We start from the raw sequence: 14,544 nt of genomic DNA on the forward strand, positions 1-14,544 counted from the left end.
GTGCATAGAGGAACCTGGGAAGGGACATCATTTTAAACAGCGCGGCCCGACCCAGCGGGGACAGGGGCAGCCTGCACCACCGGGCCGTGTCCTCACGCAGTCGCCGAAGTGGACGCAGGAGATTCTGCTCATAGCGAGCCACCGGGTCCAGCGAAACGTATATCCCCAGGTACTTAAAGCCGCTCAGAGATATTTGAATCGGGAGCCGAGGCGGCAGGAGAGGAGGACCACCAGAGATGGGATAAACGCAGGATTTAGACCAATTGATCGTGAGACCCGAATTGTTCCCAAAGGAGGTCAGAACGTCAAAGAGGACGTTGAGTGACTGCCGCGGTGAGGTGAGATACAGGAGAATGTCGTCCGCATACAGCGAGACCCGATCTTCGAAGCCCGGGCCCCACCGGATCCCTCCAAGCGAGGGCTCCCAACGGAGCCAGGCAGCGAGTGGCTCCAGGGCGAGAGCAAAAAGCAACGGGGACAACGGGCACCCCTGCCTCGTGCCCCTGCCGAGGGCAAAGGGCCGAGAGACCCGCCCATTCACCACCACTTGAGCCATGGGTCCCGTGTAAAGGAGCCTTACCCAGCCAATAAATCCCTCTCCAAAGCCGAATTTATCCAAGACGGCCCAGAGGAATGGCCACTCAATAGTGTCAAATGCCATCGTGGCATCCAAAGAAACCAGCACGGCCGGTTCGGTGAGGAACTCCGCCCTGGCGAGGACCCCGTGCAGACGACGCAAGTTAAGAGCGGTGTTGCGGTGCGGGATAAAGCCGCATTGGTCCGGATGAATAAGGTCGCACACGACACTCAACAATCGATTGGCCAGGACTTTCGCCAGGATTTTAGGCTCCGCATTGAGCAGTGAAATAGGCCGGTAAGAGGTACAGCGGTCACGCGGCTTGCCCTCCTTGGGGATAACGACTATAGTGGCCAAGCGCTGGTCGGCCGGAAGGGAACCCGCCGCAAGAGAGTCGCGGAACATGCGGCTGAGGAAGGGCGCAAGCTTATCAGGACGCAATTTGTATAGTTCAATGGGCAGACCGTTAGGACCCATAGCCTTGCCCGAGCGAAGGGAACGAATCGCGGTCGCTATTTCATCCGACGATAAGGGGGCGTCCAGCCGCTCCCGGTCCTCAACGGACAGGCCGGGCAGAGCAATATCTCTCAGTAGGAGGCGAGAGTCATCCTCGTCCCTGTCAGTCACCGGGGAGTACACCGCCCGGAGGTGGTCAGCGAAGCATTCCACAATCTCATCCGGCTCAGTCACACACACACCATCCGCAGCACGCAACTCGGGGACCACACGATTCACTCTCTCCTTTTTGTCCAGCCACGCAATCAACTTTCCCGCTTTGTCCCCCGCGTCATATAATCGGCCCTGCTGCTCCCTATACATAGTTTTGGCCGCGTCAGTGACCAGGGACCTATATTCGAACTGTTTCAGGCTAAGGGCATGTAGCCCGTCCGGAGTAACATTCGCCTCCAAGGCCGACTCCAGCCCCGAGATGTCAGTCTCCAGCTTCACCACCGCCTCGCTCCTAACCTTCTTGGCCACCACTATCTGGGCGAGGGCGTGTCCGCGTATAACAGTTTTAAAGGCTTCCCAAAGGGACAGCGCAGACGACACCGACCCCTCGTTTTCACTGAAGTATTGGTCCATGGCCTTAACCAGGCTGTCACGAGTCACAGGGTCCCGCAGGTACCAGGGGTTAATGGGAGCTATCCGCCCTGCGGACCGCGACCCGGTGTCAAAGAGAAGCCACAGCGGAGAATGGTCGGAGATACCACGCGCCAGGTGTCTGACCTCTCGAATCCGACCAGTCTGCGCCGCGGGCATAAGGAAGTAGTCTAACCTGGAGAGACTCCCATGCGCCCCCGAATGAAAGGTGAACTGGCACTGGGTCGGATGCATTAGTCTCCAACTATCCACCAAGCCGAAGGTCTCCAACATCCCACCCAGCCATGACTGGGCAGCGGGGAGGGTCCTCGGTGGGTGACGATCCAGTTCACCCGAGACCACAGAATTAAAGTCCCCGCCCATGAGCAGGAGGCCGTCCGGGAGGTCAAGCAGCATTCGACCCAAATCAGTAAAGGTGGAGTTCTGGAGGCCCGGGGGGACGTAGACTGAAACCAGGGTAAGGGGCTGCCCCTCCCACCTCCCAATCAAACACACATAGCGCCCTCTGTCATCCGAGACTATCCTCGTGATCTCCACCGGAAGGGAGGTTCGCAGGAGAATGCCCACCCCCCTGGAGCCAGTTGTGAAACCAGAATGGGCTACGAGGCGGTATCCCCCCCTGTTCATCGCATGGCAGACATTGCCGACCAAATGCGTCTCCTGGAGAAACACCACATCAGGAGTCAAACGACGCAAATATTGCAGTACAACACCCCGCTTAATACGGTCCCCCAACCCATTGACGTTCCATGACATAAGCCTCAACCTGTCTCCCCCCATCCCCTCCAATAGATCAAGAGGCCCCCAGCCCGCAGCACCGCTCCCAAATATGGATAAAAATCAATACCTCGCCCTGTAAACAAAAAACACACAACTAAACAACCCCTCTTCCCCCCCAACCCCACCCCAAGTCCAACGCCCCCCACCCTGCACCCCTGCGGGCCGAAGACCCCCCCCAACTTGCAGTGTGCCTGTCGCCCCACTAACCCCATTCTACAAAAAGACCCCGGAGGAGGAAAGGGACCCGAACCCGCCCGCACCCCTCACGGGTCCTGGTAAAACACAGTATGCAAAAGAAGTAAGACCCAACTGTACAGTGCAAAACCGCAAAAGCAAGGACCAAAGGTCAGTCTAAGGGGACCCGTCACCTGCGGTGCCCCCAGAGGGCCCGGGCCGGCCACCCACGTCCGGCAGCGAGTCCAGCCAGTCACTTGCGGCCACAGGAGAGTCAAAAAAGACTGTCCGCTCTCCATGCTCCACTCGAAGTTTCGCCGGGTAGATCATCGAATACTTCAGGCCTAGCTCGCGGAGACGGCGCTTCACTCCTTGGAATCCCATCCGCTGTTTCTGGACCAGTTGCGTGAAGTCCGGGTAAAAGTTGATGGTCGAGTTCTCGTAGCGGACCGGGCCACGGGTCCGTGAAGCCTGCAGAATAGCATCGCGGTCCCTGTAGTGGAACAGTTTAGCCACGATAGGCCTCGGGGGGGCCCCCGGCCGCGGCCGGCCGCCCGGAACTCGATGGGCCCGCTCCACAGCGAAGAATTTGCTTAGGCCAACCGGGGACAGCTGTTGCAGGATAAGTTCCTCGACCACGAGGTCCACCGGGCGGCTGTCGGAGGACTCCGGTACCCCAATGATGCGGATATTGTTGCGTCGGGCCCGTCCCTCGAAGTCCTCAAGCCGCCGGGCCATATGGTCGTTGACCAATCTAATGTCCCCAAGCGCGGCCCACAGATCCGACACCTCCGCACCCAGGGTGGAGGTCCGTGTATCAAGGGCCTGGACCTTCTCGTTGGTTTTAGAGAGGTCGGCCCGGATCAGGGTGACGTCGATCGCGACAGTGTCGATCTTACGGGCCAGGGCCTCATATTGCGTCGCGATAGTTTCCCTGATGCCCTCGATGGCGCCCATAATGTCCTGTAGGGAAGGTTCCGCAGAGACGGTCGTGCCTCCCCCTGCAGCATCCGGGGAGAGGCCAGCAGCGCCAGGGGACCCCCTGCCCTGGGTATAGCGGTCCATGTTGTTGCTCTGGACCGCTCCCCCGCGCAGTGAAGCCTTGGTCTTGCGCCCCTCCGGACCCCCTTTGCCCGCCATGTGAGCGCAGTCTCTCAATGGGACCTCCGATCAAGGGGAAAGGACCACAAACTGTCGGTGTAGGAGGCGTTAGGCCCGCCAGTAGCAGATGGAAGCAAGCCTCGGGCAGAGGCCCAGGAGGCACCTCGCCACCTTGAGCACGCACGCCAGATGATCTCCTGAAGGCCAAAACCGAAACCGAAAGTGCTGAATCGGTAACTGGCACCGCGCTGAGGCCGCTGTTGTTCAATTGCAGCCCGGCCCCACGGGTCACCTTCACCCCGGCCACCTCCGTCGGGTGGGTCCCAAAAGTTCCGACGACGACAACTCAGGATTCCCAGGTCCGATTAGAGTTTTGAAAAGAGATATATGATCAGCTGGTCTTCATCTCCCAGATTCCATACACCAAATCAGGATAGTCTCAGGATATAGTCCGAGGAGCAGAAAGGGTCCGGGGAGCCCTGTGCTCACGCGACCATCTTGGATGCGCGCTAGGCTCCTCCTCAAGCAAATGGCTTTAACTTAATAAAAGGCGAGACCTATTGTATTTTTAATGCTTGTTGATGCTAGCATTTAAGCCATGTCGGGTTTAAAGAATGTGACTAGATCATTTCCAAGAACATTTTGCCACCTCAATTGGAAAAACATACTGGTTTGTATTGGAAGGGCATATATGTAAATCTATTCTTTCTCTCTTCTGTGCATTGCAAAGTCCTTATAGGTTTCTAAGTGCTCACCCATTGGCAGTTACGGGTTACTGTACTTTTAAGCTGGTACCTTGATCGGTGACAACACTTATTGTTACCATCCTTCCATTATTATTGTCTTTCCATGATATTATGTTACCGCATCCGTCCCTCTGTAAGATCTGATGCTAAAGAAAGTAGCTTTAACTTACAGTGCTTCTCCATTTTCATTGTCTGGTATAGTCTCACATTCTTCCTCTCTACCTTCTTCAGAATAATGAGACCTCTTTAATTAGTTTCCTATTGAAATGAAAGAAAGATGGTTGTAGGGCAGGCTGTCCGTAACATTTTGTGAATTCACTCACCTGATGCAGAGGATATGGAGCAGAGTATGTGCTTCTTGCCGAAAAGTCTTGTAAAAGATCATTTCTATACAATAATGGATATCCATACTTGGCCCCATCTTGGAAAGGGTATTCTTTGTCCAATACATTTTGCTCAGGATATCAAGGAGGCTGCTAAGGAGTACTATATTTATGTCCACGATTTACAAACATAAATTACAGAGCATTAAAGACAAATTTGTGTCTTTCACACATGGGCTATGCGGTACATCAAACAACAACCTTGCTTTGCTTGATCTTGGTAGCTGCATGCTAGGAGGCATCTTACGCATATTGTGTATAGAAAGGGAGCACTAACCCTGTTGGTGGTATCTTGGTATGGTTGGGATTTGTGTCAAACTAAGGGTTAAGATGACTACTCCGTATGCAAGACAGATTCTTATAATACTGTGACCAGTTTTTTTCTAAGGTACAATTGTTCTGTGTGGCTCCTAATGATTCGTTTTAGTTGGTTTAATTGAAAGGTCCTATCGTGGTAACAGTAGAAAGTTTGTAATTTATCAGATTAAAAAATGAGGTCTCTGTCATATCTGAAAGTCCTCAAATGCCCTCTGGGTGTTTGGGGTCTCAAAATCCTGTGCAGATGGAAGTAGTACAGGTGCTGGCCAGATAAGATTTGATGCCAAAGGATTTCATGGTTTAGTCAGTTCACGCATGTCTGTAGTTCATAGCTCCTCATTGCTCTTTTTGACAGAGGTTTCTTTTTGCCTTTGGTGTTTGATAGATCTTGTCAATGATGGTGTAGTCTACATCATTCTATGATTTTGTGTTATATAATTTGATGTCTTCATTGTACTGTGTTTGGATTGACTATTGCTACGGTGTTTCCACTCCTTTATGTTTCTTTTCCAGGTTGTCATCCCTATATATTTTAGATGACATGGGCAGGGGATGAGATGTAAGATAGTTTTGCTATTGCAGTTTGTGTGTATACATTGTTACCAAGGACCTTTAAAATTTTCTTTCATCACTTTGTTACAGGAATAATATGGTTACAGGATGCCTTAATGACCTAGATTCTCTGAACCATCATGCCAGTTTTGCAAGTTGAGGGGAACATTTTTGCATGGTTTCTTCCAAGGCAATTCTTGTCTGGTGTTAGAAGAGCTATGCCAAGATACATCTATTCCTGCTCCTTTAATGCATGATTCAGAAAAGACACTAAGGAATGTCTAATCACTGGTTAAAAATATCAGTTTGTAGATAGTGTTATAAACAAGGCAAAGGATGTCTCTTGAGATGGCACTTTTACCTACCAGTTGTCCATGAAAGGGAAGAAGTTTTTTTCTAGCTGTAGAAGGGTTGCCACAATTAAGAGAATCCTCATATACCCTCACTTTGAGTTTAAAGTGATAATGATGGCAGATCTCAAGTACATCTGGTGCATTTCATTGACTGGTTTGTGGGAGTAGATATGTTGGCAATTTACAGATCACTTATAGTCTTCCACCTGACTCGCTTTGTTTATTTGAACTAATGTCATTTGAAAGGATTTGTTGCAAAGATCTATGATCTCCATGTTAAATACCTTCTTAGGTGTTTCTTTTAAAAAATATATTTTTATTACAGTTTTCTATTTTAAAAGACAGCAGTACCAACAGGCCTCCCACACACAAGAGGTGAGAATGCTAAACAATTACATCTTATATCCACTAGACAATAAATACTACTACGAGTACCGCCAACGGGAATAGATCAAAAAACGTCATTATAGTAATACAAACGTTCTAAAGTGCAGCGTGCAAATGAAGTATCTTAGCTGTGCCTCAAACATCAGTTCATTGTTTACAAGTTACAAGAGTCAGTTTCTCCTGCCATCATATCAACCCAGCTGGGTAAAGATATTCAGCCCTTTTTTCCGGGACCCTATGCCTCTCTTTCAATATACTGCCCTTTCCAAATTATGCTCTGCCAATAGCCGGGTTAACTATAATGAAACGCAGGCGGTTTCGGGTCCAACCAGGCGGAGGCAATATACAACCGGAGGATGGTCATTGATATAAATAGCAGGGATCTTCCATTTCCACAAACCTCCCTTTCCTGGACACCTAATAGAATTAGCACCGGGGTTAGAGATACCTTTAACTTAAGATTGTAATCAAAAAAGTTCATGATCTCCTCCTTTATAGTCTCCAATTCTCTGCACGTGTAAAACATATGTACAATATCGGCCCCAAACAGTTGACATCGTGGGCAGTGCAACCTTTGCCACCTCCTTATTTCGAGATCCTGCTCGGTGGGAAATGCACATTAAAACAGCTCTCATAATATGGCTCTTTCAAGCATGCCGACAGAAAGGCCGATTGCACAAGGGAACAGGTTTTTCTAAAAATGTAATTCGATCTAACCAACTTCCCCTGCCATCTCCCAGTATGTCTGTCCAAGTCATCCTTCTTTGATGAGTTCAAGAATCTTTAAATACCCATTTGGGCACCTTTGATTATTAATAAGCAGGTCAATCAAGTCGACTCTAAGAAAAGCTCACCCGGCCACCTCCCTTCCTGCTCAAAAAGTCCCATACCTGAAGAAACTTTGTCTCTCTATCCGATGTTGAATTAATTTCTAAGTTCTTCAAAAGAAACCATCTCAGTGAGGTAGGGAAAATGCCCAAGCCTGCTTAACCCGGGCCCCTTCCAACGTGAAACAATATGGTCCCAGAAAATGACAAGTAAATTGCTTTTATTCCAGATGGGATAATAGCAATTCAGTCGGCCAATCCCCAACATTCTACACTGCCACCCAAACCTTAAAGCTGCACTGAAGAGTCTTAAACCATACTCTCTTGTAGTAACTAAACTCAAGTTGCTGCCATAAACACCCTCATGCGTGGGCTCCTATTAAAATTTCAAATGGGGTAGGGATTCGGTCCCCTGAGTCCGGCCCCATCCTCTCCTGCAGCAAAATAAGACTATGTTGTAGAGTTGTGGCCCAGTAATACAGTCTAAGGTTAAGAAGAGCCCACCCACATCTTTCCCGTGGTAACATAAGTTTCCTATCTGTGTTTCAGAAATGCTTGCACTGCTTTTCCACAGCAATTAATTTACAGGTTTGCCATTTCTAAAATTTTGATCTCACAACATTTGTTTTCTCAACCATGTAAGCGTTAGGAGTTCACGAATATCATCTTTTTTCAGGATGATGATGTAGCCTAAAAGGCTCACCCTAGACAGTACTCTTCAGTTGAGGTAGTTGCATACTAGAAAGGATTCACTTTTTGTCTTTAATTTTATAGGTAGGCAATTAATGGTGCTTTTGTGCTTACTCCTTCTGTGGACAACTCCTAAAATGGTGTGTCTAGTGGCCATTCCCGGTGCTACTCATTGCTAATACTCTGTGCCAAAAGACTCCATTGGAATTGCCACTGGAAAATATATGGAACTTTGGAGAACGAGCATTACAGGTTGTAGATTGGAAAATACTAGCAGCATAAAGCAGAAAGTCCTTGCATTAGAATCTGATACTCTCAACTGTGTTTAGCAGGATTATGGCTTTATTGATGGACTTATTTCCTTGCCGCCTTCTCTTGTTGATTGAAAGCTTATCTACTGAGCCTTCAGAATATTCTTGTGGTGCCCAAGTATTCATTTCATGCCATCATAACTGGAGAAATCCTATTCCCTATTGCACAAAAAGTGACTGAATCTCTTGGTTGAAGGGGGGAACCTGACCTAACATAAAGTGGAGTAGGAATTTATGCTAATGGTCCCAGGTGGATCATGTTTTTTCTGTCACCGAATCAACAGTATCTCAATGACTGGAACGTCTCAATGGAAGGGAAAGATGCTCGCCTTTCCCAATAATCTGTTCTAGTGGGTTTATACTATAGATACAAAGATTTTCTGTGAGTGTTTGCTGTCCACTCCTTCTAAGTTGGAAATATTCACTCATTCCACTTGAGCACGTGGGTCTAGGATCCTGTTCATTGAATGGTGGAGAAGGCTCATCTGGGACAGAAAAAATAAATTCCTGATTAGTTTCTGATCATTAATCTGATAAGTTCCTAATGAAAATAAATTCCCAATTGCATATCTTCACGTTTGAAACCATATACAGTCTCTCTTTTCTTGGGGTGCTCTGTGCACGTACAATCTCAAGTATTAAGAATATCTACTATTCTTATCTTATGTCCTAGCCTCAAGAAACGCACTAGGTGTACATCTGGGGGAGCTCAGCTGCTGATCATGTCGTCATGTACGTTTTCAAAATATGAGTGGGTGGAGGGAACTCCAGAATGGCACCATAGGGGACAATGTCAGAATTCTACACGTTTTAAACTCTTAAATACGAACTCTGCCCAATTTTCCCTCTTCTTGTCCTTGTGGTTATGGCCACTAAATTTGACAGTAGATCCCACCAGCTCCTCGCTTAGTGAAAGCAAGTTAGCATGAAATCGAGTAGTGTGTCCCCTCCAGAAATGTGTCCCTGTCAACTTAACTGAACACATCAGTTGTTTGCAATAGGTTTCCTGTGTATGGGTTTGGTTGCAGGTAAATAGTGTTCTCGCAGCTTCGCTTTAACAGTGATGTTCATTAAGATGATCACACAAGTGCAATATTTTGTAGTTTTTATTTTGATCATGCAGAATGAAATATAATTTTAGTAGATTTTTTTTAATGGATCAATTATATAATATGTCGCCTTTTTCATGCATTTTCAAAGCTATGGTCAGTGAGCTTCAGATTCATGCACAACATTTATTTATTAATCTGTGAAGCAGTTATTTTACTTTGGTTGAATTTAAGTTCTGTTCGCCAGGAGTACATTTCAAAGCATTTTTTTACAAGCTAAGTCTATTTCCGGCTTTCTTAATTGTCACTGTTTTCCTTATCTGCAGCTTTCCTGAAAATGTTGCACCTGATGCAGAAGATGTGGAACCAAAGCCAATGATAATTGGTACCAATAATGTTTTTGAAGTTGGCTGCCGTATCCTTTGTAATCAGTGTTTGAATCAGAGCGTGGTTTTTCATGTTTAGTTTTACATAAACACTCTCTAAATTTCCTCCCTTCACTGATTTGAAATTTCAGGTGATCTGTTCCAAATGAATTGTAGTTGATACAGCTGATGGTATACAAAATTCGTGACATCAAATTAACTGCTTTGATGAAAATTCCAGTTCCACATTAGCCTTACCGTGGCTCACCTTTTCTGAAATATTACCTACCCCCCTATTACGTCGGCAGCAGGGGGAGATTTGGCTGGAACCCTTATCCAGCCAAAATGAGTATTTTTATTTATTTTTTGCTCAGGAGACTGACCGCTTTTATAGCCGCTCAATTATTGGGTGTTGGCTGTCGAATTTCCCCTGAGATAATGCAGAACGGAAAATAAAATGTAGTAGATAGATTACCTCAAGGGTGACCAGGTCTTGCAAACCTCTTCAAACTGTGTTGGCTGCTCAATACCATGACAGGTTTGTCATCAAAGCCCCACACAAGGGGCATGAAGTACCTAAAGACTTCGATGCAGATTTCTCTGGATGCTATCTGTATGTTATGCCACCCTTGGGGAAACCGTTCTGGAAGCCGCTTGAGGCTTTATGGGCAATGGACCCTGTGGATAATTTAGAAATGTCTTGCAGTGACAGATGCCTTTATATTTAAGTTTTAGGTCATCTTTATCTGTCCTCTTTGAAGTTCAGAGGTTCCTGAACCCTAGCTATGTTCCCTGGTTGCACACCTCTTCCGCTTCTCCTTAGAGGAAGTGATAAGAAGAATACATCAATAGTTCACACTGCGCACATAAAGGATAGAAGCACCTGTTAATGATGATATGATTTCTTATAAAGCTCACAAATATCCAGGAAAATGGTGTTGTGGTGCTGACTAGGAGAGAAAGCACCAAGAGGGATTAAGTAACGAAAAGGAAAATTTTAAGGTGCTTTCTGAAAGTGGTCAGACAGTATAGGGAATTCAGATTTGGAGGAAGTTCCTTTTAGTCTTTTGAGCTGAGAATAGATGCAGGATTTGTGGAATTGGGGGACGCTGGGCAAGTTAGCAGTAGAGTGAGGCATTCTGGAGGTGATACGCCTGGTAAAGAGTGTGGACATAAAGTTAGAGGAGGGTGCCAACAAAGCTTTGTGGCAGAGTATTAGTGCTTTATAAGTGCATCTTTTATGTACGGATAACTGGTGGAGAGATTTAAGGTGATGCAAGATCCTGCTGTGGTGGTTGAGAACAATATTCAAGTCGGCAGGGGGGCTCTATAGTTACTGCAGCTTACTGTGCAGGGAGAAAGTAAAGTATTTTCCTGATGGTCCTGACAAGTTTACAATGAACAGACTAACTACAAAAAAGTATATGTTGAGGAAAGATGTCGCCAGGCTTGAGAATACTTACCCCTATCTCTCAAAAATGTATACAAAACCAGAAAATACATCAGTACCTCACCAATATCAGAGAAGATTTCAAACAAGATTTATTAACTTTTTAGACCAGTGAATCAACAGATCATCTACTTTTTGAGGGTGAGGGCCAGAATAGGTTGTGGACGATGCAAACAGAATTTCGAATCTCAAGACATTTAGCCCCCATAGAAAAATCTGTTGTTGGGAGGAGACTTTATTTCTACAACAGCTTGTCTAAGCGAGAATTTTCTCTTTCAGAAATCCAGTTTTTTTATTCATATAACTATCCTTAATCCTGACTAAGTCAATGGATTTTATAAACTTGAGATCCCAAATCATAAAGTTGTTTTTGGAAATAAGATTAAAGATCTAATTTGATGAGCTAGATAATTTCCGGATTGCTAATTTTACAGCGTTTAGGAAGAAAGAGTTTATTTCTCTTCGGAATCTGGTCTCCTAGAAATGGTTACTTTCAGGAAAGTGTTCCTAATGGAGACAGACGTATTAGAAACCAAAGAGAGATGTATAATCTGATCTGACAAAGGAACAATTCCAAGCAAGAAGACATAGACAAAATGACGCAGTCATCACAAAGCTTGCTGACAAAGAGGAACAATTTTAATTCACAATATACTCGCATACAGTGCTGATATTTTGAGACAATTAAGTAAAAACACACATTACTAGAAACTAAATTCCATCTCAAGCAGAGAATTGAAGACACATTTAAACTATATTACAGAAAATGTAACTAAGCATCAGCAATTTGAAGAAGTGCCAAGAACCATAGACATGCACGTGCTCCCCAAGATACATAAAAATTGATTTTGTTGGCTGGTGACTGAATATTCAAAAGGTCTTGCATCACTAATAAAACTGAAGGCTTGCCATGCTATCCCAAAATCCATTGTTTTAACCAAGATGTTTCTGAAAGCATTGTGTATGAACTTACCTGAATATCTAGCCCTCAAAGCACTTGGAATGAAACAGAAAGACAATACTGAATTTCTGAAGGAGTTTCATACTTCAATATAGATAAACGGTTTACTAACTGCAGTGAAAAATGTAATGTATGTGATACTATACATTTTTCCTGTCTAGGTTTAAGTGACCCAGAAGCAAACACCAGATATCTGAGCAAGTCAAAAAATGAATTGCAACGTTACCTCTCTTGGTAAATCACTTCATGGAATTTGAGCACACAGAGAATGGTCTCAAGTGAGCAATCATTCAAATAATAACGCCGTATGCTAGAAAGGAAACCTATAATGACCTTTAGTACATAGAAAAGTTGAAATTATCTTGATATTGAAGATGACAGAAAAAGGCCTGAAGAAATTAAAAAAATATAGAACATCTAATTGAACTACAGCACACAGAATAATGTTAGCTGGCAGAAAGTTGTTCATGTGTCCCAAGATCCAGAGGGTTGTTCATAGCATGTAGAGAAAACAAGACAATGAATTGGTATTAGGGGAGAAATGTTTATATTATTTAGAGATTATGATTTTTCTAGTATTTAAATTATAGCTGCTAACTTGCATGACATGCTTTAAAGAGGATCCAGACTGCCTCCGTGACTGCAACCTGTGAAGTATTGCGAAATTGGCCACAGTGCAGACCTAAAACTGAATGAAATATCAAATTGATATCTTATCCATGAGCGGCATTAAAGTGAATGATTCATGTCCAAAAACACCAGGCAGTTATCAAGACTGCATTACCCTTGAGGCACAGCGAATCTGCATCCTTTTGCACAATCAAGAGAATTGTAGCAGTATGCCTACAATGTTTTCTGTATGTGCTCACCAAAGGATTAGTAATCCAAATGCCTGATTTTCATTTGCATAAACACAATTAGTAATACCTGGAGTGCCTGACAGGCATAGACAAGAGCTGCAATGCACTTAAAAAGACTTATAGGGATACTATCTTATCCTAATTTATTGTGTTTACAAGTACAGAGAATTTATTTTCGTTTACAAATGATTGTTATGAGGGTTTAGGTGTGAGCCGGCACCAATACTACCGATTGATCAGGGATCAATACACAACAAATCACTTCAATAGCCTATACATATTCAACCCAGAAATCCCTGATTGCGCCGGGGGTCAATTTGTTTCGAAAGTTCGTAGTATTAGTTCAATCATTTCTTATCTATATGATTTATCAACTTTTCTTCTACTTGATCGATGGATCAATTAGCTGAATAGTTGATGGTAATGATAAAGAATCATTTTACTAAACATTTATTTAATAAACTTCTGACACTTGGTAAGATTAATATATAAGTTTTATCTCAAATTCATAGGAAGAATGCTCATAATTTTCAGGTCACAATTACATAAACACCAAATCTCATGAAAGAAATTCTTATCTATTGATTGAAGACTTCATATTTAATGACAATATGCAATGAAGGAGTGGATAGAGTAAGAGACATAAGGGTTCAGCATAAATGAATAAGCCAAACAATATATATAATACCTAACGGAAGGATAGATTCATCTAGAAATATACATAACCATTCATTGTTGATGGAGTGGATAGGTGGACAAAGTTTCAAACGGATACATTAATACTAAGAATTTTAAAGGACACCTTAGCTACAAACGGACCTATCGGTCAGTAGGGAAATTGGGAAGACCACCCCTGGTCCCAAGAGATGACCAAGGTTCCCCAAGGATAATCAGGGTAACGCAGAGATTCAGGACAGGTAGGGGACAAGATGGGACAGCTAGGCCTCTCAGGAAACCCGACTAACAGCGGCGTTTCCCCCCTCTTCTCTCTCCTAGCAGCAGTCCCCTGCTACTCTATCTTCTCTCTCTTACAACCCCGCCCCAAAAGTGACAAATATATATAGTCTAAATCGACAAGTTCATCCCTTAAAATGTTGCATTTATGCTCTATCTCGCACTGTGATTGGTGGGCAGGAGAGATGGTACTGTCACACCACCATGACTTTACATTTTCTTCATCACTTCTTTGTTCACAAGTGTTCCCAGGGTTTGGATTTCAATTGTATTCAAATGATCACAAATTAGTTACAAATGTATATTTCTTTATTAGTAAAATACAGTTCTTTTGCTGAGGACACCTCCGGTCCCACGCTTATGTACAGTAGTTGTCAGGCGATGCACAGCCTTCTATCCTCATGGCAGAACAAACTCCCTCCTAGCAATCCCTCCTCCCACCAGTGCCAAGTCAAAATAAAATGTAATCTTCATTCAGAACACTAAAGTGGATAAAAATGAACATTTATTAATTATGTGGTGATTTAACCATCACTGTTTACCTCCCACCATCTACTATTTCCCGTTAATGTTACCTAGCATTAGCAAAATGCGAACAAGCAGCA

General features: G+C 44.6%; 1 protein-coding gene across 1 annotated transcript in view; it reads left to right on the top strand.

Moving 5' to 3' along the window:
* DCTN6 (dynactin subunit 6) overlaps window positions 1–14,544 on the top strand; it is a 70,577-nt gene that overhangs the window by 15,616 nt on the left and 40,417 nt on the right. Inside the window, exon 4 of the mRNA XM_085641071.1 lies at window positions 9,676–9,764. Coding sequence (XP_085497197.1) covers window positions 9,676–9,764 — 89 coding nt within the window. The remainder of the gene's footprint in view (window positions 1–9,675; window positions 9,765–14,544) is intronic.

Source organism: Triturus cristatus, chromosome 2_2 (assembly GCF_964204655.1).
Source record: "Triturus cristatus chromosome 2_2, aTriCri1.1, whole genome shotgun sequence".
NCBI classification, from domain to species: Eukaryota; Metazoa; Chordata; class Amphibia; order Caudata; family Salamandridae; genus Triturus; species Triturus cristatus.